Source organism: Macrotis lagotis, chromosome 2, assembly GCF_037893015.1.
Source record: "Macrotis lagotis isolate mMagLag1 chromosome 2, bilby.v1.9.chrom.fasta, whole genome shotgun sequence".
In the NCBI taxonomy this organism is placed as follows: Eukaryota; Metazoa; Chordata; class Mammalia; order Peramelemorphia; family Peramelidae; genus Macrotis; species Macrotis lagotis.
Window position 1 is genome coordinate 141,240,957 of NC_133659.1, and position 22,159 is coordinate 141,263,115.

A 22,159-nucleotide genomic window follows, 5' to 3' on the forward strand; every position below is an offset into this window, starting at 1 on the left:
ATTTTTATACATAATATATAACTTCTGAAATATGTACAAAGAAAAAAATAATACTATCTCCATGGTATGTCATCTATGACATGTTATATATAACATGTTATGTATTGTTATGTATTACATAAATAACAAATATTTAAGATATAATATATTATGTATGATTATATTTAAATTTCATTGACCTGTATATTATATATGAAAAAAATCAGCTATACTATTTCCTTTCCAATGAATAAAATAATTGCATTTGTTTTTTCAATTAACTTACAGATCAGTTATATTTTATTTTGTGTATTGCATGCATAACAAATAATATAGAAAGCAGTCTATATTATATAATATATATTATAGATAACAAAAGTAGGTACACATATATATTATAAATATAGATAGATATAAAGGAAAAAATATCAACAATACTTTTTCTTTCCAATGATTAAAAATGGTTGCATTTGTTTTTCAATTAACCTTCTGGTAAAAAATTTAGTATTAGGAAATTGTTAGAGTTCACTTATAAATGAAATGATATTAGCTAAGATTCTTCTCAATCCAGTTACTAGTATTTGGAAATTACTTTTTTAAAGTAAAAATTTGAAATCACCAGCAGAGAGCACCACATAAAACTTGAATCTTTTGGGGGGAGACTGAAAAACTGCATCTAAAGGAAGGCTAATTGGTTCTCTTTGTCTTAAAATATGACCCAAAATGTTTTATTTTTCTGGACTTTTAGCAGTACCCTGTGAATGTACCCATTACTAATGCCCTTTTCCATAATTTCTTAGCCCAGTCCATTCCTAAATGCTGACAGCCAGGTAGTGGCACTGAGTTAGAATAAATAGTAAATGTAAAAGACATATATTACACCAAACACAGCCATCATTAGAAGCACAATACTATAATGTGCTAGTGAATAAATTACACAACACTGTTAAAGGACTTACTTCGTACCAAGCACTTTTCTAAGCCCTTAGAGATAAAAATTAAAAAGTAAAATGGTTTCAACTCTCAAGAAGCCCACATTCTAAGGATAGAAATGATAAATTCATTCAAGAAAGTTCTGCAGAAGACGTGGACTTGAGGTACAAAGGTACAGGGCATTCTATCAACTGCAATGTCCCTTAGAACACATATATAAGGAAGACATTACCCTTCTCTGATCCCCACCTCCCCAAAAATCAGGTAGAAATGCTTGGTAAATATTAACAATGGTAGTGAAAAACTGTCAAAAATCTATTCAAGCATTGTACAAAATGTACATAAATAACTAAATACACACACATACATACATATATATATATATATATATATATACACACTAAATACATATGCAATTAGGAAAAGGATTTGCTACATGCAAATCACCTAGTAATATGGAATTTTATTCTAAACCCTATTTCCTATTACTTAAGATTTTTCTAATTATTCTTCCCCCCCCATTGAAAGATTTTGGGGAGATTCATTCACAACAGTGAAAGGGGAACAAGGAGAAAAGGAGAACAACAAGACTATTTTAAGTGTACAAATGAAGGATGATAAAATATTGGAGGAAAGTATTTAAAATAACTCTTAAAAAGTACAATTTTGAGATCTTCAAAGAAAAATAAAGGTATTTCACAACTCATTTCCTTCTAATGAGACCACTGAGTGTGTTTAAGGGGGAAAGCAGAGGGGGAGGAATTCTTGTAAGTACCAAAATGTGGAATTAACTTACTTCACTGAATAGCATTTCTAGGCAATTCTGTCAACTGCCTGGAAACCAATTAAATCTTTCTCAGCTAAGCACTTCCTCAGTCACCAAAGGGGGGGGGGGGGGGGGGGGAAGGTGACCAAAGGCTTAATGAGCAATGCAGGAGAGAAAAAAAGCCACACAAAAACAAAAACAAAAAAAAAAAAATAACCCCTTCATCTAAAATACCTTTGACAAGTTAGGGCATAACCCCTGAGAATTCCAAAAGCAGCAACATCCTTTGGGAAGGGGAAAAAAAAGGAAAAGTAATTCTCTAATCTCCAGGGCAGAAATGTCACAACACCAGTCTCCAGAGGACTTCCCAATTCTCTACAACTCTTCCTGAGCAATTTGTTAGTTTGTCAAAGGATGGTATAAAGATCATTTTTTTATTTTGTTTTGTTCCTCCTGCATTTTAGTTAACAATAACTGTACCTGAGGAAAAAACTTGATATTTGACCCAAAGCCTTAAAGATTCCTTAGAAAGGAAGCCAGAGGAAGAATCTCAACTGATCTGATGTGTAAATGTGCAAATCTTTCCTCTCATTCAGCCATTTTGTGAACCTTCTAAATGTAGTTCAACCTGTAACCTGACTTAGTTTATTTATACAGTCTATTTTATAGATTCTGTTTCTTTAGGGGATGCATGAAATTACCACTCCATTTAACTAAGCTCATTCACTTTTATCACACTAAAGGAAGTATGGCATTATCTTTAACTTTTATGACCTAAGAGGAATATACAAGATTTCAGTAAGTAAAATAATTATCTCTGTCACTGACATAATTTTGCCTATAAGAGGGCTTGTGAGATTCTTAAAAGGGTTCAGGTTTTCTCTGAGACCTGAACCTATGTTTGAGTATAATACTTAAATCTAGGGTTTTTTTAATTCTATAATTTCTGCAATGTGATAAATATATTTTGGCAGCAATTACTTATAAAATGAACCCAGAGGGGCGATATTTCTTCCTTAACAGGGTAGAATAAAATGCTACAGCAAGTTTATGTTTTATCCTGGGTGTCATCAACCCTCATTTATAATATAATGGCTGAGAAGAAAAGGTTTCCAGAAACTATTATGTCCTGTTTTTTTTTATCACATACTTTATCACTACTTTGACCTCTCCAGATTGGTTGAGGCCAAATGGTAGCATTGGCCCATGGACATCCTGGTTCAACAAAGACCTTAATAGCTTGCTCCCAATACCAATCATGTAATGATATTTCAGATCTTTTCATAAATTCATATCACATTATTATATTAACTTGATTGTTAATCTGATACATATTAACCTGACCCCTACAGTTAAAAAGATACCACTGAAAAGGGTTTCTTTTACTTTTTTTTTTAGGAAATTTCCTGCTATCTTCAAGGAAACACAACTTTTGCTTTCTTTTCTTTTTCTGTTCTCTCTCTCTCTCTCTCTCTCTCTCTCTCTCTCTCTCTCTCTCTCTCTCTCTCTCTCTCCTCCCTCTCCTCCCTCTTTTCCTCTCTCCCTCTCCATTTTAACAGTCAAAACCTTCTCCCATCAAGCCTGAAATAGTTCACCCACATGCTCAGTTTATTCCTTTATACAACCAATGGTGTTACAGTGAATAAGAAACTTGAGATCCAAATTAAATATTTTCATGAAAAGTTATGAAACCATAATCTGACTTTATCACCCTAGGTTGACATTAGTTATTCCTTTCCAAGGGTCTAGGCCAACTTAGCTTGGGAAAGTTAAAGTCCCTAGTCTAACATCTATCCTGACTTCACTTCCTCTCTTGAATTGTAGAAATCAGCCTCTTAAATTCTCTGAGTGTTATCACTCATTGCATAATTCTATCCAGCTGGAATTTTTCCAGTTTCCTCTTTGTTTTAAATCAATCAACATATATTCATTGAAAGCATGTTGCATGCTAGGAACTATGCTAACTGCTAATGCATTTTGAAAGACAAGAAAGATACAATTCCAACCCTAAAAGCAAGCATTAATGTCAACAATGAAGAAACAACAATGTCAGTGTGACTTCCTCTTCATTTTCTAAGGTCACTGTTCTTATTGTAAGACAGTAACTGAAATGTACTTTAAAAATAAGCTTTCATCAACATTTTTTATCTTATTCTTCTTTTCCAAATTTTCCTGTAAATAGCTGTTATTATTTTTTTCAGCAATTTCACATTGTCTTACTTCTCTGAATGGAAAGTATTTGTTAAAATTTCCTAAATTCCCTCTCCAGTTAGAATCTCTTTAAGCCAACAACAATCGACCCATCAAGAAATACTTATTAAATATCTATTTTCATACAATACTTGGGATTTGAAGAAAGGCAATGGATTTTACTTGCTCTAAAGTAAATGAAAATGCCGTCTATGAAATCATTTGGCCTAATGCTCCCAAGGCAACTACAAGCAGGACTTGAAATTCAACAAATCTAGTAGCTTTTTAGGGGTGAATTAAGTAAATTAGGACCAAATTTAACAGTTTAATTTTTAAGTTGATAATTTGGTAAGGTCTGCTAATTATGCTATAAATATCCAAATGGCCCTTGGCAGAGAAAAGTTTCCCCATCCCAGTTCTAAAGAAACTCATAATCAGGTGCGGGGTACAACATGCAAATAATTAAACAAAACAAGATATAATGTTCATTCACATCAATTACAAGATAAAATGTTCATAATGAGAGGGAAGACATTAACAATAAGGGGAATTAACAAAAGCTTCTTGTAGAAGGTGAGGTTTCAGTTGGATATGAAAGAAATCAAGTGGCAGAGATAAGGAGGGAGAGAACTGAGTTTGAGAGATGAAAATGTCTGGAGTTGAGAGATGGAGTTTCAGGAATTAAGAATCAGAAGGAGGCCACTTTCATTGGACCATATATGAGGTGATGGTAAAATGTAAGAAGACCAGGAGGATAGAGGGTGGGGGGTTTGTAGGTTGTGAAGGACTTTGAATGCAGAGAGGATTTTGTTTTCTTCTGAAGATAAAAGGAAGCCACTGGAGGATGTTCAATGGAGGGGGCAAGTAGAAAGGGTCAAGGTGATATGGTCAATTAGGAAGATTAATTTGACAACCAACTGGATGATGGACTTCTGTAGACATGCTAGACCAGAAGACTAAATAGTAGACTACTGTAATAATCCAGTTAAAATGAGGACATACACTAAGATGGTAGCAGAGAAATAAAGAAGGGGGAGTAGGGCAGCTACGTGATGCAGTAGATAAAGCATCTGAGTTCAAATGCTGCTTCAGATACTTAATAATTACTTAGCTGTGTGACCTTGGGCAAGTTACTTAACTCTACTGCCTTTGCAAAAACAAAAAGAAAAAGAAAAAAGAAAAGAAAGAAGGGGGAGATGTTATTTAGCAGATGTTATGAAGGTAAAAGCAACAGGATCTGACAATAGATAGCATATGAGGGGCATAATAAAGCTTGAGGAAAGAAAACAGGTTTCTAGTGAGTAACTGGGAGCCTTCTAGTTTCTTTAATTCCCCTTACTTTTACCTGAAAAGAAGATGTAAGGATTATATATTTGCCTTTAATTATGATTCAATTGGCTTAGCTTCAATGATTTCAAAGAGAAGAAATTTTTCTTTTGGGAAATGGAATCAGTCAATCTAATTTTAAAAATAGAAATATCAGTAAAATAACAAGAATTTTGGATATTTATTATGTAGACTTCTAAGGCACTGGGGAAACAAAGACTGAAACCCTTTCCTCAAGCAGTTTATATACCCATCTGATGCTTATTTTGCTGCCTTTATCAGCATACATTTACAAACCCAATAGAAAGCCCAATAAATAATTGCAAAATAAATCACAGAACTTTGTCCTTTCCTCTTGCCAAGATCATACAGCTAGATAATTAGTGTCTGATGTCACATTTGAACTCAGGTCCTCCTGACTCCAGGATCAGTGTTCTATCCACTATTGCACCTCATTGCCCTTTCTCCTTTCCTCTTGTAAAATACCCTTTTCTCTTCTCTTAATCTTTTCATGAAGTATTTTCCTAAGTGCAACAACTGGTTCCTCAAAAAAATGCAAATTACGCAAAGAAAAAAATGTAATGCTGTGCTCTTGAGACATACCATATATCCCATATATAGTATTGAATTATAAGGTACACATAGGAAAAAATAATCCAATTCCACATGAGAAATTTATTAATGTTGTTCTTTTATCATTTCTTAATTGAATTATTTAAGTTGTACAAGTAATAAAAAAAATCACCAGCTTTTCTGTTAGTTTTCAAATGGCTAATTTTGTAAAAGGAAAATCAACTGAAACTTCGAGATAGTTGATGTTTTCAACCACACACAGAGCATCCTTAAATCAGATTAAGACAAATTCAGGCAGAATCTGGGAAAGGAGTCTAATGAGAATATTGTAAAGAGAAATACCTGTGATTCTGAAACTTTGGAGAGCGAATTACTTTGAGAGGATCCAGCATCTAGAAAGTGAGAGCTGAATAGGATTGGAATGGGCTAGGAAGATGGAAAACCTATTGTGTTAACTATGTTAAGGTGCTAAACTGGGGTTCTTAACCTTTTCTGTCACAGATCCTTTAAAAGTGTGGTGAAGGGGGCAGTTAGGTAGCACAAGGGATAGAGCACTGGCCCTAGAGTCAGGAAAACCTACATTCAAATTTGACCTCAGACACTTAATACTTACATAGTTTTGTGACCTTGGGCAAGTCACTTAATCCCATTGCCCTGCCAAAAAAAAAGTGTGGGGAAGTCTGTGGACCCATTACTGGTATGTTTTTAAATTCATAAGTTAAAATACATAGGATTATAAAGAAATCAATTATATTGGAAAAAACAGTAATAAAAATTTAATTTCAGGGATTCCAGGTTAAGAAACTCAGTCATAGAGCAGGAAAGAAGGAATGCAGTACAAAAAAGACTGGAAAGAAAAACTGGAGTCAGGTTTTGAAGAGCTTTGAAAGATTAATAGAGTTTATATTTATTCTAGAGATAATAGTCATTCAAATTTCTTGAGCCTATGAGTTTTATGGTGCATCTTGATGTTTTTAGAGAAAGAACTTAGGCATCTTGTGAACCTTGAATTGGAATAGAGCAAGAAATTAATTAGGAAGCCATTAAAAAACTCAGTTAAGGGATAATGAGGTCCTGAACTACTGTGGCAGTTGTGTGAGTGGAGAGAAAGGGGATAGATGCAAGAAATGCTATGGAAAAAAACCCAATAACTGATTAGAACTGTGGAATAAGGCCACATTGCGGGGACAGATAATGAATTTAGTTTGAGACATGTTGAGTTTGAAATGTGTGTGGTGTATCATTATGAAATTCTATTAGGCAGTTTTCAGAGACTAGAGCCTTAATAGATAAATCTGTGAGTCATTTGAATAGATGATAATTAAGTGTAGAGAGAGAAAAATAGCACAAGGCAAATTGTTTTTCTATATCCATAGTTAGGGGGTACAAGATCTATGATGACCCAGAAAAGGAAACTGAAAAGTAAGGGTCAAAGAAATGAGGAGAACCTAGGAAGAACCTAGAGGGAGGAGACTATCTGGAAGGAAAAGGCAGTCAGATAGATAAGAAAGATAAAGAAAGATGAGGTCTGAGAAAAGACCATCAGATTTGTCAATTAAGAGTTAAGTAACTTTAGAAAGAGCAATTTCATTTGATTGGTGAAATGAGAAATCAGTTTGTAAAAGGTCATAAATTGAGTGAGAAGAGACAAAGGTGGGCCATATGTATAATCAACTTTTTTTCCCCTAAGAGTTTAGCTCTTAAAGGGAGGAGAGATCTTGCAAGATAGTTTGAGGGAGATGGTATAGTCAAGTGAGGTTTTTTTTTTCCCTTCATTTCTGGAGGGAGGGGAGTCTGTAGGCATCATGGAAGGAATCAATAAATAAGGAGTAATTGCATTTTAGAGAGAAATCCTTCTTGACTTCTTTGCAGCATTTGAATTGTTGACTACTCCTCCTAAGTACTTTCTCTTAAGTTTGTGATACAGCTACTCTTAGTTCTTTTTCTACCTGTCTGGTGAGATATTTGTAAAGCTCAACATAGTGCCCAAATCAGGTTAGGAATTATATCAATGTTTATTTCTTTTGCATGATCAGCAGCTGTGTTGTGTTTTTGAATAATGCGAGTGTACCTGAAGGCTCTGTCTTACATCTTTTCCTTTCTCTCTCTCTTATTTAGTGGTCTCATCAACTTCCATAGGTTTAATTATCACCTCTTTGAAGATGTATCCATGTTCTAAACAACTCATCATATGTGTGTGTATATATATATATATATATATGTATGTATGTATATATATATATATATATATATATATATATATATATATATATATACATATATCCCAGTTTAGGTTCCTACTTTCCTTTTTTTAAGTTTAAGACACCATCATCCTCATAATTACAATGTTAAAAAAGCCATTTTTAATTATTTTACCCACATATCCAAATAATTATCTGCTTTTACATTTCTTATATCTACCCTCTACTCATTAAGGCCCATATCACCCCTCACCTAGATTATTACAATGGCCTCCTAAATGCACCACAGACTAAATCTTTCTCCCCAATCATAACATCCTCCATACAGCTCTCAAAGTGACTCTCCTAAAGCACAAGTCTGACTTATAAAATGTGGAGTTAGGCCACACTGATAAGATAATGAACTTAGTTTGAAACGTGCTGAGTTTGAAGTGTTTGTCAGATATCTAATATGAAAATATATTAGGCATTTTTTGTAGGCAAGACTGTAGCACAGTATAGAGACTGGAGTTGAATGAATGTATAGATCCATGAGTTATTTGTTGAATAGATGATAATTAAGCGTGGAGAGAGAAAACTCAATCAAGGCCTGTGACACTCTTTACATAAGGATCAAATATAAACTCCTCTTTTTTGGAATTTAAAATCCTTAACAACTCAGACCTAGCCTTGATTTTAAGCATTATTTTACATTATTATTTGCCTTTATGAACTCAATTGACCATGGCTCAATCACACTGGCTTTTTCTTGCTGTTCTTCACATAGGATAATCTACTTCCTGTTTCCATAGTTAGTACTTGCTGCCATTTTCCCCCGGACTCCTTCACCTTCTCCATTTCCTCCACCCACTTCTCAAGTGAACTCCTTCCCTACCTGTGCCTCTGAGAATCATGAGCTTCTTTCCAGATTCATCCTACATACCACCTTCTATGTGAAATCTTTTCTAAGCTCTTAGTGCTCTTCCCTCCCCATAATTACCTTGTCAAGTCAACAAATTTGTGAAACACCTACAAAGGTCCAGGCACCAAGCTATCGTGGGAATACAAAAAAAGGCCAAAACAGAATTCCTGAGGAATTCGTTGTAGTCTATATATTGTGAGCATAAGCGTATCAGTAGGTATTCTAAGTTCATTAGAATATATGTCAATAATAAAAAATTATCATTTTATAATATATACCATATAATCCAATATTATATTGAAGTCTAGGTCAATATGAATAGGCAGCAAATCTAATTATTTAGAGTAATGGAGGATAGCATCCAACTGCCTTGCCCTATCTTTAGCCTCCTCAGCTAATGGCTCAGTTGTTTCTAACTGCAGATGTTTTCCTCTTGACCTATATCCTTATCTTTCCTTCTTTTCCACTAGTCTCTGTGGCTATAGAGTATAGATTTACATCTATACAAAATAGATTATATATATCATGTTGTTAAATATAATATATTTATAAATAATAATATGGTATAAAATATTGGAATTTATTCTAATAAAAGATTTTTAATATACTATAATACATTTAATATGTAACATACTATAAGTAATGTGATAAACATCACAAGTACACATGATATATGTACTATATTATAACATAATTATATGAGTAAAATGTAATTTAAAATATTATATATTACAAGGATAATGTATATTTGCTATTTCCCCTGATAAATGCAAGCTTATTGAGGGCAAGGAATACTTTGCTTCTGTCTTTGTATTCCTAACTCTGGAGATTAATAAATGCTTTTAGCTTGAGTGAATGAAAACACCACAGTCAGAAATAAGGAAATTAGGAGAGAAAGCAGGTTTTTCCTGGGAAAAAAAGATTAAATTACAACTCACATTTATATAGGACTTTAGGGCTTGCAAATCATTCAAATTCATGATTCCAAATGAGTCTTCCTGGAATGGTTTCCAAAGGACATTCCTTGCCTGACAGACCATAAAATACTTTCCATAGCCTACAACTCTATTGTACAAATGGCAAACTCTATCCACTATGGCAAAAGCCCTGACTTTTCTCTGATTAGCTTTGAAGTACTTTTATTTTAGAGTTGATTTCATGAGCAAGGAAGTTAGAAAGTTATATCTGATAGTTATATGAATAAGAGTCTCAAATCTTCTACTAATAACAAAATTGTGACAAAAGGTTTGGATAAACAAATTAACTATGTTAAACAATAATATCTTTAAAAAAGATAAATTTAGAAATTGTGCTTTATGGATCTTAATTTTATGTCTTTATTTTTTTGAGTTTCTTCTCTAGTCACCCAAATAATTTATAGGTAACAAATTTAATGGCTTCCAGAAAATTAACAGTTTCATTTAACTGAAAGGAATCAAATTAATTTTTCCTGCTCCAAAAATGAGTTGTGATCAGTCAAGAAGCATTTATTAGGTTGTTACTAAGTCCAAGCAAGTATACTTTGCAAGTTTTTCTTTTACGATTTTGAAAATTAAGAAAAGGTTTTCCTTAATAGAGAAGTGAACATTTCTCATGTTTCCACTTATAAGTCATGAATAGAATGGATGTCTATGATTTCTCTAAATATATATATATATATATATATATATATGCATTTGAAATAGAAGATTCATTCAACTGAGTAAACTATATATCTCAGATATGCCAAATGATCAAAATTCAGAAATCAGAAAGAAAATGTCTGACTTTTCCAAATATTTGCCTTAGTTTTGAGAAGATTTAGGAGCAGCAAATGATAAAAGAAAGTAACTTTGCTATGGAAGAACACCAAGGCAGACATTCTCTTTTAAATGTATATGTAGAGGTGATCAGATGACCTCACGACAGTGGTATCATGTATAAAATGTTCTTTTTCCATTGACAATGGAAGTATTCTCCTATGAATAATCCAGATCTTTGAACTTATAGTTATTCTAATATTTCTTTGAATTAAGTACTTCTTTGAGTGACTCATTTTTTGATTACTAACAGCCAGAGTTCTATAGAGGTCTATTAAAACTTTGCTTTATTTTTTTCTTTGAATCATTTATTTTCTTGTTTATAATTTTTTTTCACTTGGGATGTTTTTGTTTCTTTGTTTTCCAGGAGAAGGGTGGGGGAAAGAGTAGGGGTTTCCTTCTTAAAATATTATAAAGAAGTAGGAAACTTATCCCCTTCTTGGAAAAAGAAATCCTCTGTAGAATACTTGAATGATATTTTTTTCAGGACTTTGCTCAAACATCATGAAACTTCACAAATATTTTTAATTTTATCAATGTGCATATTGATAACCCCTCCATATTTTAGTAGGTGGAGAGTTTCTATGCCTAAAAGCTTAATAATCAGATGACCAACATGGTGGTGAGCCTCTTCCAAAAGGCAATTATAAAGAGCCTCACTGCATCAGTATGTGGGTGTAGGCATATATAAGGGAGGCTGTCTTCTTTCTTCAAATAAATAAAAAAGAAGAAATAGATGCGAGACAGTTGCTCTGTTCTGGTTACCTCCTACCTTCCTACCCCTCCTCAATTCTCACACTACCCCCATTCCTTCATGTTATTTGCTTCTGAGCTTCATGGTTAAAAAAATATAAATTGCCTGGGGAATAGGGACTCAAGCAAGGGCAGATGCTGAACATAGGCTATAAACAACAGCTTTCTGCATTTGTGTTTATCAGAATTCTCTCCTGACTTGCCAAGATTCTTTTTCTTTTAGTGATTGGCTTTGAAAGCTTCAAAACTTGGAGGGAGAGGAAATAAACACTGCCTTCACCCTGCTTATTATGCTCCTCAAGTTCTGTCTCTACGATGACTCACACCTTTGACAGAGGAGAGGGGAAAGGCTCAGATTTATCCAATTTCTCCTATAGGAGAGGAAGAACTATTTTTGTGGTACTGAACAAACCCAGCCAGAAGTGGTCAGCTGACATGCCCCTGTACTTAAAAAAAAACAAACAAGCTTTAAAGAGAGACAAAAGAATAGTCTTAAGGAGTCTTCTGAACATCCTAGGGAAACCTCTCAGAAGGAAAGCAGCCAGAAGGTGACAAACGAGCTTGTACACTAGTCACTGACCCATTTTAGTGCAAGTTCTAAACAGAATTTAAGAACAAAGATTTCTGTGACCCACAGAAGGAAAGGAAAAAAGAAATAAAAACATTCCTTTTTATTCCATAACTCTTCTCCCTCCAAGGGCTATACATTTTTTTGCTAAAAGTCATTAATTACTAACAAAGAACATACCCACCTTTAAGAGATGGTACCCAGGTTAGTGGTCAGATGGCACGATTTTGTCCTTTTTTAGCTCTATCCAGTTGAGTCAATTGTCCATTTGTAGCAGGAATTCTTATATATTTGGTCTCAAATGTAATCCCACTGCATTCAATAGCCCATATAAACCCCATACCTTTGAAAAAAGACGTGTGCTATTTTTGCTTTAAAACAATCCATTTGTCCTGATGTTCCTAATAATCATGACTATGCCTTTTGAATTGCTTTCCTGGGGCATTAATTGTCTTGATTAGCCATGGGTAGGGAACAAACAATGAAGCTTCTTCATGAGATTATTTAAATACATAAATGAGTTATGAATTGTATTGATGTAGTATCCAAGGGTTCATGGAAACCCAGACCCAGTGGGAGCGACAGTCTCACCCTGTGGGATAGCATCAGCTGAATCACAGAAAGGATATTATACCGTAATATTGTAGCCAGAAGAATGTGTATCTAAGGACCTGCAAAGCCAGGAAAGATGACTTATTCAGACAATATTCTCATCATTGATTTGAGATGTGGGCTAGAAAATGGTCACTATCTGCTAAGTAAGGAAGGTTTTGACAGATTAAAAGAAACCATAAAGAGGTGGAAAATGTGAAAATTGAAAGATAATGAGTTCCTATGAGAAAACCTACCGAGAGCCAATGGGAAAGGGCAGTATGTGTGATGTTCTGTTTACAAGTATATAGGGTGATTAGAGTGTCTTACAGATCAAAGACACCATTCCTGCAGCCTGGAATACAAGCACGGAGATATTCCATGACTTACATCAAATGGAGCTGAGCTTTGCTGGGCACTCTGGTTACACTGCTCCCTGAAGCAGTCGCTGAAAGGAAGTAGAAGACCCATCGCAATAATCCGAGAACAAAATTTCTCCGCTTCTTCTGGTGGTGCGTTCTCTTGCTGGCTAAACAGCTTTTCCAACAGAGTGCGCCCTGTCAAGATTATGAAATATAGTAATTAGGAGAGGGCTTGCTGATCAATTTGTTCAGAACATCCCTAGTGGAGAAGCACCAAGGGTAATCACCAGGAGCAACAAAGTCCCTAAGACTACCCTGTGAGGTGACAGTCAATAACTAAACTGAAAAAGAAAGCCCTTAAACTCCTTAGCAATTCTGTGGTCTGGAAAAAGAGTGACCACAAGATTTGCCTAATAGAATTAGTCACTTGTACCAGAAGAGGCTGAATTGAAAACATTATGGACCTAGATACTTCCACTTTCAAAGGGGGATAGTTGAAAGGAAGGGAGGGAAGGAGGAGAGATGATAGGCCTTTGCCAATTTCCTTTGGAAAAATCCAAAGAAAGGTACTCAAAACAGAGAGACACACATTAGGAAGCATTCTGATCTGTGATCTTTTGCCCCATGTAGCAAGCTCTACTACTTAAAAAAAGTCTTTATGAGGATATGAATTTAATATAAAACTATCACTGTTCTTTCAGTGTATCAATCATAGGCTCATAAATTTAGAACTGGAAGGGACCTAAAGGATCATTTACTCTAACCCTTTCATTTGACAAAAGAGGAAACTCAGGTTCAAAGAGATTATATTAGCTGTTCCAGTCACACAAGTATTAAGTTGCAGAGCCACAATTCATATGCAACATCTCTCATTCTAAATCCAGCTCTCATTCCCAACCTACCACCTTCTAAATTCTCAATCAGTTTTGTAGAAAAAAAGAAATATTTTCAGAAAATTAATCAAGTCTTAATGATCCTGAGTAGAATAGATTATACAGGAGATTGTATTAATTGTGTAATGATTGTGCAAGTATTATGGAATCCATGAGGTCAATTAAAAAGTAATAAAGCTAAGGTCACAACCCACTTATTATGAAGAGATCATAAATGAAGGGAAATGAAGAAGAAAACAGATTAGGTCAACTATCATAGAAAATTATTCAGACTGTTATTGAAGAGTGGGAAGGAAAAAACTTCAGGAGAATTTAGAGAGGAGAGGAATGTTTATGCTCCTCTATGTGAAATTTGGTATAATTTACAATGTTAAATTAATTTTCATTATCAATGATTATATATCCACAAAATATACTAAATATTGAACAATCTTAAAGCAGCCTAATTTTACTTTTCTGCAGTTTTTTTTACATATTCTTCACATTGATAGCTGCTACTCCTCTGCTTGTAATAATGGTTCCTTATTGCTAAGCAAAGTAAAATATCATTATTTTATCATTCAAGCCATCACCAACCATCTTTTCTGGGTTTTTAATCACATCTTTTCCCTCTCCATGCTCTATATTCTAGCCAAACTTAATGTTAATCACTGTTTCTTTTTTTTTCTATTTAAGGCAATGGGGTTAAGTGACTTGCCCAAGGTGATACAGCTAGGCAATTACTAAATGTCTGAGGCCAATCTGAACTTAGGTCTTCCTGACTCCAGGGCCAGTGTTCTATCCATTGTGACACCCAGCTGCCCCAACTATTTCTTTTTTACTTTTTCTAAGTTTTACTTTTATTTTCAGTTTCAAATATACTCCCCTTCCCCCATCCATTGAGAAGGCAAGAGATACAATATCTACTATAATATGAAGCCATGCAAAACATTTCCACATAAGACATCTTTTGAAAAGAAAGCAAAACAATAAATAAATTTTCTTTTCTTTCATGTTTTCACCTTTTTGTAGTATAGCTTAAGATCTAGTGCTAGTAGAATGCCTTCTTTCACTTTTAAAAATTGATTTCCTTAACATTCTTGATCTAAAATTCTGATGAATTTTTCCTTATTCCATAAAATAATTCTTCAGTGGTTTGATTCATATGACAACGAAAAAGTAATTTAATTTAGATAGCATTGTCATATTGTCTTGTCTAACCATGGGCATTGAATATTTTGTCAGTTGTTTAGATTTGTCTTTATGTGAAGAATGTGATAACTGTGTGCATAAAATTCAGTGTGGTTTTGTCAAATAAAATACCAAGTAATTTATACATTTTCCTATATTTTAGTTGTCTTTGGTGGGGGGGGGGAGTTTGTAAGGCAATGGAATTAAGTGACTTGCCCAAGGTCACACAGTTAGGAAATAATTGTCTGAGGCCAGATTTGAACTGAGGTCCTTCTGACTCCAGGGTCAGTGCTCTATCCATTGTACCACCTAGCTGCCCCATATATCTGACTTTATTTTAAATGGAAATTCTCTATTTCTTCTTACTGGACTTTATTGATAATAAAAAGAAATGCTGTGTGGTTCCATTTTATATCTTGCAACTTTGCTAAAGTTGTTAATTGTTTTAACAAGTTTTTGATTGATTCTCTAGTATACTTTCTTATCATCGTCAAAAAATGGTCATTTGGTTTCTTCTTTACTTATTCCTATTCTTTCAATTTATTTTTCTTCTCTTATTGCTATAGACAGAATTTTTAGTTCTATGTTGAATAATAATGGTGACAAAGGACACTCTCACTTCATCCTTGATTGAATTTTAAAGTCTTCTAGTTTAGTTCTAAATTTATCCTTACAGATAATAGTTGTTCTTAGTTTTGGATGGATATTATCTATAAATTTAAAAGCAGCTTTATTTATTCTCATATATAGGGACTTAAGAAAGTCTCTATATTTGTGAAAAAGATACACAGACATGGAATAGATGACAATACAATTACATAGATACAAACTTGTTGAATAGCCAAAAGAATAATGATTGCTTTTATATCAATTCAAAAGGAAGTCTACAGTGGAATGACTTGGAGATCTATTATTTATTAAGGGTTTTTGTGTATATGTGAAAATCACAGATCTAGCAATTTAAAAAAAAGAAAATTATAGATCCAGAATGCTTATTATGTGTATTATAAGACATGATAAGTCAAGATGACCAATTGGCAGCAAAGACTCAGGAAGATGGTCACATTGAGCTAGATCAAATGTAAATTTTTCTATTCAGAGTCAAAAGTTTTTGAGAATATCCATTTTGCCTAATGTGAAGTCTGCTGCATCCCATATTGTATGGTTGGAGGCAGCCACTTTTTATTGATTGCTTTTGTCTTTTAAAATGTTGGCAGTAAACCCATAGCTCCATCATTTTTTGGCCACACTCTGGGATTTTTAATTGCTACATTCAGCTTGAACTCTTCTTCCCTAGATTAACTGTCTTTTATTCTGGCTCTGAGAAATGAGACTGGAAGGTATTTATTTCTATTCTGTGTTGTCTAACTTCAGTTTCAGGTGCTGAAGAAGACCCCAATAGATCTATTATTTTAATTCATGGCAACCTTAGATCTAGTATTGTAGTCAAAGTCTTGAAGCTAGATCAGTAAAATTCATCATATCTGATACTCAAGCAAGAAAGTGGTTTTTGGACTTGGAACTGAACAGTGCTCTAAAAGAAGTCAGTTCTAAAAGAACTAAGCTTATCTATTTAGTCACATCCTTTACCCTCTCCAGAGAATGAGGAGGAAGTAGTTGGGGCGGGGTGGAAGAGAATTATGCCATCTATGTTTTGGTAGTAGTAAGTCTGTATATTTGCATAATATATCTTTGAGTGAATGTTCCCTTGTAAAAGTTCCACGGTGCTACATCTACAAGTTGGGGAGGAAATGACTAGATAGCAATTTGTCTGAAAATGATTGATTAGGCAAAATTTAGAGGTATAACATCTCAGAAGGAGGAGGTGAGGGTAATGCTATAATTAGATTATATCTGGAACAGTTGGAGAACAATCACAAAGTTTCAGTTAGAATGTTTAAGGAGTTTGCTATTATGCCATAAGATCTGAAGTTCAATTGAAAACTGAGGCTGTTCAGTCTGTAGCAAAGATGACTTCAAGGAGACGTCAGAACTGTCCCTCAAAGATAAAGGACAAAGATGAAGCAGGATTAGGCTTATATAAATTATTTCCATTTGACAAAACTAAGAGCAGTGGGTATTATTTGCAGTGGCTAATTTGCACTTGATAGAAGAATATCAAATTTGACCCCATAGACAAACTAAGTCTAATTTCTAAAGACTAAGCTAACTAACTATGAAATTCCATTTAACTCCCAAAAAGTTCTCACCCAAAGCAAACTGGTATCAGTCCCTCCACTTTCTACATTACTGTTTACAAAACTAACTGAGAGAACTAAGATGCGAGTTTAAGCTATTACAATCTCTCAGAGGTACTGTCATACTTACTAGAGATCAGGGAAAGTGCTTTTAATTCCAAATCCCTTACACTGAAGAGTATCATATCTTTGTACTGAACATATCTAGCATGTTACAAATAGATAAATTTTATCTCAGTACCTTTCTCAAAGAAAGGAAAGATAAGGACTGTTTGTTGGGTATAAGGACTGTTTATTGGGTGTGGTTATTTTCTGCTCTCTAAAAATCATAGTTTCCCCTGAGATGTCAGGTGGAAAGTATACATCGAGCTATGTAAATAAACTCCTGCATCATCTGCTGCTTTTGGGTCCCTTGGGTCCAGTTAAACCTTCCCTATAATTAAATACCAAGTCTACTTCTTATTTCAATTCCTTATTGTTATTCTCAATATGAGATCCTTGAAACATGAATAAAGAGTAGACATATTTCTGGAAAACCTGAATCATATCAGTTTTGAAGTTCTACTTATAAATAAAACCAGAATAAAGAAGGAAGTTTCAGGTCTAGGAAAATTTTATTTATATCTAGTCTGTGGAAAGGTAAAAAAATTCATAAAATGGGTTTTATTGCTTATCCAGAGGCAACAGGAAAATGGGATAATTGGTTATCTTGTCTTATCATGTCTCATAATGCACATAATAATCATTTTGAAAAGACTACCATGGAAATTAATATAACTTATGAATTAACATTGATGATTTTTTATTTTAATTCATCTCATTTTCCAAATATGTGCCCCCCCTTCTAGAGTAATATTCCTTGTAAGATAATTAAGATGGAAAAGACAGTTTAACAAAACTAATCATCATTTCACCCAATTTGGCAGCACAGATAATGCCCCATACCTGGAAAAATGCAAAAAGGAAGTTACATGAATTTTCTCCTTCTTAAAAAACAAGTATGATCATTAAAATTGTACAGATTAAATTCATTTTTTACAGTTGTTCTTTCTAATTTTATTATCATCATCACTATTTTCCTGGTTCTGCTTTTTTTCACACTGCACTATCTCAGCTCACTTTGTCTTTTTCATTTATTTTTATTATTTTAATTTTAATCATTTTTTCAAAGCTTTCTTTTCCAATTCATCATTTTTTCAAAAATTGTCTAGCTATTCTGTACCATTAGCTATCTCCCTATATTGGATATCTTTACTACTACAAAAGGATTTCTATAAATGCTTTGGCATATATGGAGCCTTTCTGTTTGCAAACTCCTTGGGATACATATGCTTTAAGTGGGATCTTTGAGTCAAAGTTTTTAGATAATTTAGTCACTTTCTTAGTTTAATTCCAAATTACTTTCCAAAATTTTTGGACAAATTGGGCCAATCCTCACTAAAAAGTATATTGATGTGTCTTTCTTCTACTAATTACAAAGTCTCATCTAATAATAACTATTCCCACATTTTGTCATCTTTAAAAATCTTCTGAATTTAAAAAAAAAAACCTTAGGGATTTCATTTGTTTATTTTTCATTTTGCAGAAGAATATTTTAATACTTAGGGAAGAAAAATACCCATCCTATCAATCTAGATTGGTAAATTAGATACTAATCATTGAAGAACTTTAAGTAAATGGATGATTACTTCTTAGGGATGTTATAGCTAAGGTCTCTGCTCAGGATTAGGACTAGATAGTATTTCAACTCACATCTCACAATTCTTCCCTTTCAAGTCTGATTTTCCTATATTTCAATCAAACAAGGCATACTTTTCTTCCAACAGACACCACATTTTCCATTTTTCCATGCCTTTGCTGGTATGGCTCCCTTTGCCACAAGTACTTCACTCCTTCCTCCAACAACTACCATTTGATATCTATACATTCTTTTGAAAAGGTCTATATCAAATGCTATCTCCTTCATGAGGTAATCTAAACTCAATATTAAAACTTTTTTATAGTTGTGAATATCTCTTCATTCCCCTATTAGATTAAAATTTTATAGTCACAGCAATTACATCTTATTTTTATCTATATCACTTAAAGATATTAAATAAGACTTACTTGTGTTCTGTCTATTGTGGATGCTTAATAAAATACTGAATGAATACGTGAATCTGTTCTTTCTCTTTACTGACAATGAGGCAATAATTATAAGACATGAGGAAGTTGTCTAATACCATAAGCTACTAATAGGACCCAGATGCAGTACCTCCTGGATATCCTCAGAGAAATTTGTGCCCAGAAAAGAAGGTTGGCTAATAATGTAATCAGAGTGGGTGATAGCAGATGGATTACTAGCATCCTTCACTGATATTAATATGATATCATTATTTGGAAGAACACTCCCCTAGATGAGGATTTACTGGAAGACACAAGACTAGAAGGAAGCATTGGGTTATAATTTACATTTTTGTGGGAAAAGCCATACCTTTCCCTCGTGTTAGCCCTGGAAATTCAAATGAAGAGAAGGATAGAAGACAAGGGCCTTAGGATGCTTCAAGTCTAAATGGAAGTGAACCAAAAAGCACGTCATTGCATAGCTTTTTTTTAAACTAAGTATTCTTGCAAAGTAAGCACTAAATTTAGTTCCATCTGTTACCATGCTAATGTTGTTAGTATTCTATGAATTTGGTTAACCTAAGGTAAAGTCTGTTTGTGTGTGTGTGTGTATGTGTGAAGATCCTCAATAACAGATATTAAAGCACAAGTATCTAGGTAATAGAAAAAAATCCATGATTCTTCTATAAACATGTAGCATAATACATATCTTGTGTATGCCATAAATGATGTCTTTCTTACTGCCAGCCACTCATCTAGCTCAAAGATCTGGAATTTGAGATGGCCTTAAAGATCATTTAATCCAAGACCTTTATTTTACAGTTGAAGAACCTAAGGTTCAGAAAAGAAAGGTGATTTATCCAGTGTCACATGACTAGTATAAAAGAAAAAATTTGAATCCAGGTTCTCCTGACATCAGATCCAGGAACTCATCCATTATGACACAAAGATAGCAAAATGATTTTCCTTTAGTACATTTCTGATTAGATCAGTTCCTTAATAAACTCCAGTAGCTCCCTGTTAATTTTGCTCAATATTTACACACACACACCTAAATGTACATATTCACATATATACATATACACATATATACATAGATGCATATTCATATATATTTATAAATCTCTATATATTTGATTTGTGTATATCTCTTTAATTATACATATAAAAGAGCAAGAGAACTGGGCTTCTGGCCAAAAATATCATTTTTATAGCATTTTTTGAAAGCAACAACCCACTTGTCTGTTTTGCTTTGATTTGATACTTTTCCCCTCTATTCTTGATCTATTTTTGAAGAATCCTGCTCTTATAGACCTACTACACCACACACACACACACACACACACACACACACACACACAATCTTTCTATATACCCTCTTATCTTATTTCTTCACCCTCTAACTCAATACTCTCCCTATCCCTCCTCTCATTTCTTCCTGAATTTAAAAGGCTTTTATTCATACATACATACACACATATGTATGTATGTATGTATACTTTTTATGTATTGCTTCCTCTTTAGTCAGATCCCAATGAGAGTAGGTTTCCAGGACTACCAGTTCTCCTTCCCCATCTAATTTCTCTGAATCATTTCTTCCTCTCACATCTCATTTGTATAAATCTTTTTCTTAATCTTTTCCTATACCATTTTACTTTTTAGAATTCCATTGTACTCATATCTATCAGTCTTTCCTTTTATCTACCCAATTACTTTTATTTGGAGGGGGGTTGATTTCTTTTTGTAAGGCAATGGGGTTAAGTGACTTGCCCAAGGTCACTCAGTTAGGTATTTATTTAGTGTCTTCAGGCTGGATTTGAACTCAGGTCCTCCTGACTCCAGGGCCAGTGCTTTATCCACAAGCTACCCAATTACTAATAACAATCTTGGACATTTGATTTACATTTCTATATATAAACAGTAAACAATTTGTCCTTATTTGGTCCCTTGTGATTAGTCTTTGATGTTTGCTTTATATTTCTCTTAAATCTTTTATGTCAAATTTTCTATTAATTTCAGGTCTTTTTCCAACCAAATTAAATATTCCCTAGGAAAATGCTTAATTTTGCTAGGTATGATATTTTTGGTCAGAAGACTAGTTCTTTTACTCTTTGATATGTAGTGTTCCAAGAACTGTATTTTTTTAATGTAGCTGCTGCTAGGTCTTGTGTAATTCTAATTGTGGCTCTGATGTATTTAATTGATTTTTATCTATTGCTCTTAATATTTTCTCCTTAATCTGGGGGTTTTGGAATTTGACTTCTAGTATTTCTATCAGTTTTCCTTCTAGGTGGTGATCAGTGAAATTTTTCTATTTCTACTTTCCCTTCTCATTCTAACATTTCAGGACAATTTTTAAAAGATTATTTCTTGTATTATTATATCAAGGTTCTTTTCCTGATCATAGCTTTTAAGTAGTTCAAATAGTTTTAAGTTTTCTTTTCTTTATCTGTTCTCCAAATTGGTTGCTTTTGTTAAGAGGTGTTTCACATTGTCTTCTATTTTTTTCATTCTTTATATTTTGTTTTATTATTTCTTTGTCTCTTATAACTTCAATGACTTCCCCTTGCCCCATTCTAATTTTCAAGGAGTCATTTTCTTTGGTAACATTCTGCATCTCCTTTTCCAGTTGGTTTGCTAGGTAGAGCAGTGGATAAAGCACCAGCCCTGGAGTCAGGAGTACCTGAGTTCAAATCCGACCTCAGACACTTAATAATTACCTATCTGTGTGGCCTTAGACAAGCCACTTAACCCCATTTGCTTTGCAAAAAAAGTTAAAAACATTCCTCTTTGAGGTTTTCTATGAATTCTTTTTGGTCAGATAGCTATTTGATGTTACTCTGTGGGGTAAGA

At 33.6% G+C, this 22,159-nt stretch overlaps 1 protein-coding gene across 2 annotated transcripts in view; it reads right to left on the reverse strand.

Annotated features, from left to right (window-relative positions):
• FMN2 (formin 2) overlaps positions 1–22,159 on the reverse strand; it is a 463,537-nt gene that overhangs the window by 389,988 nt on the left and 51,390 nt on the right. For both annotated transcript variants that reach the window (XM_074222920.1, XM_074222919.1), the window contains exon 2: positions 12,971–13,137. In XM_074222920.1, coding sequence (XP_074079021.1) covers positions 12,971–13,137 — 167 coding nt within the window. The remainder of the gene's footprint in view (positions 1–12,970; positions 13,138–22,159) is intronic.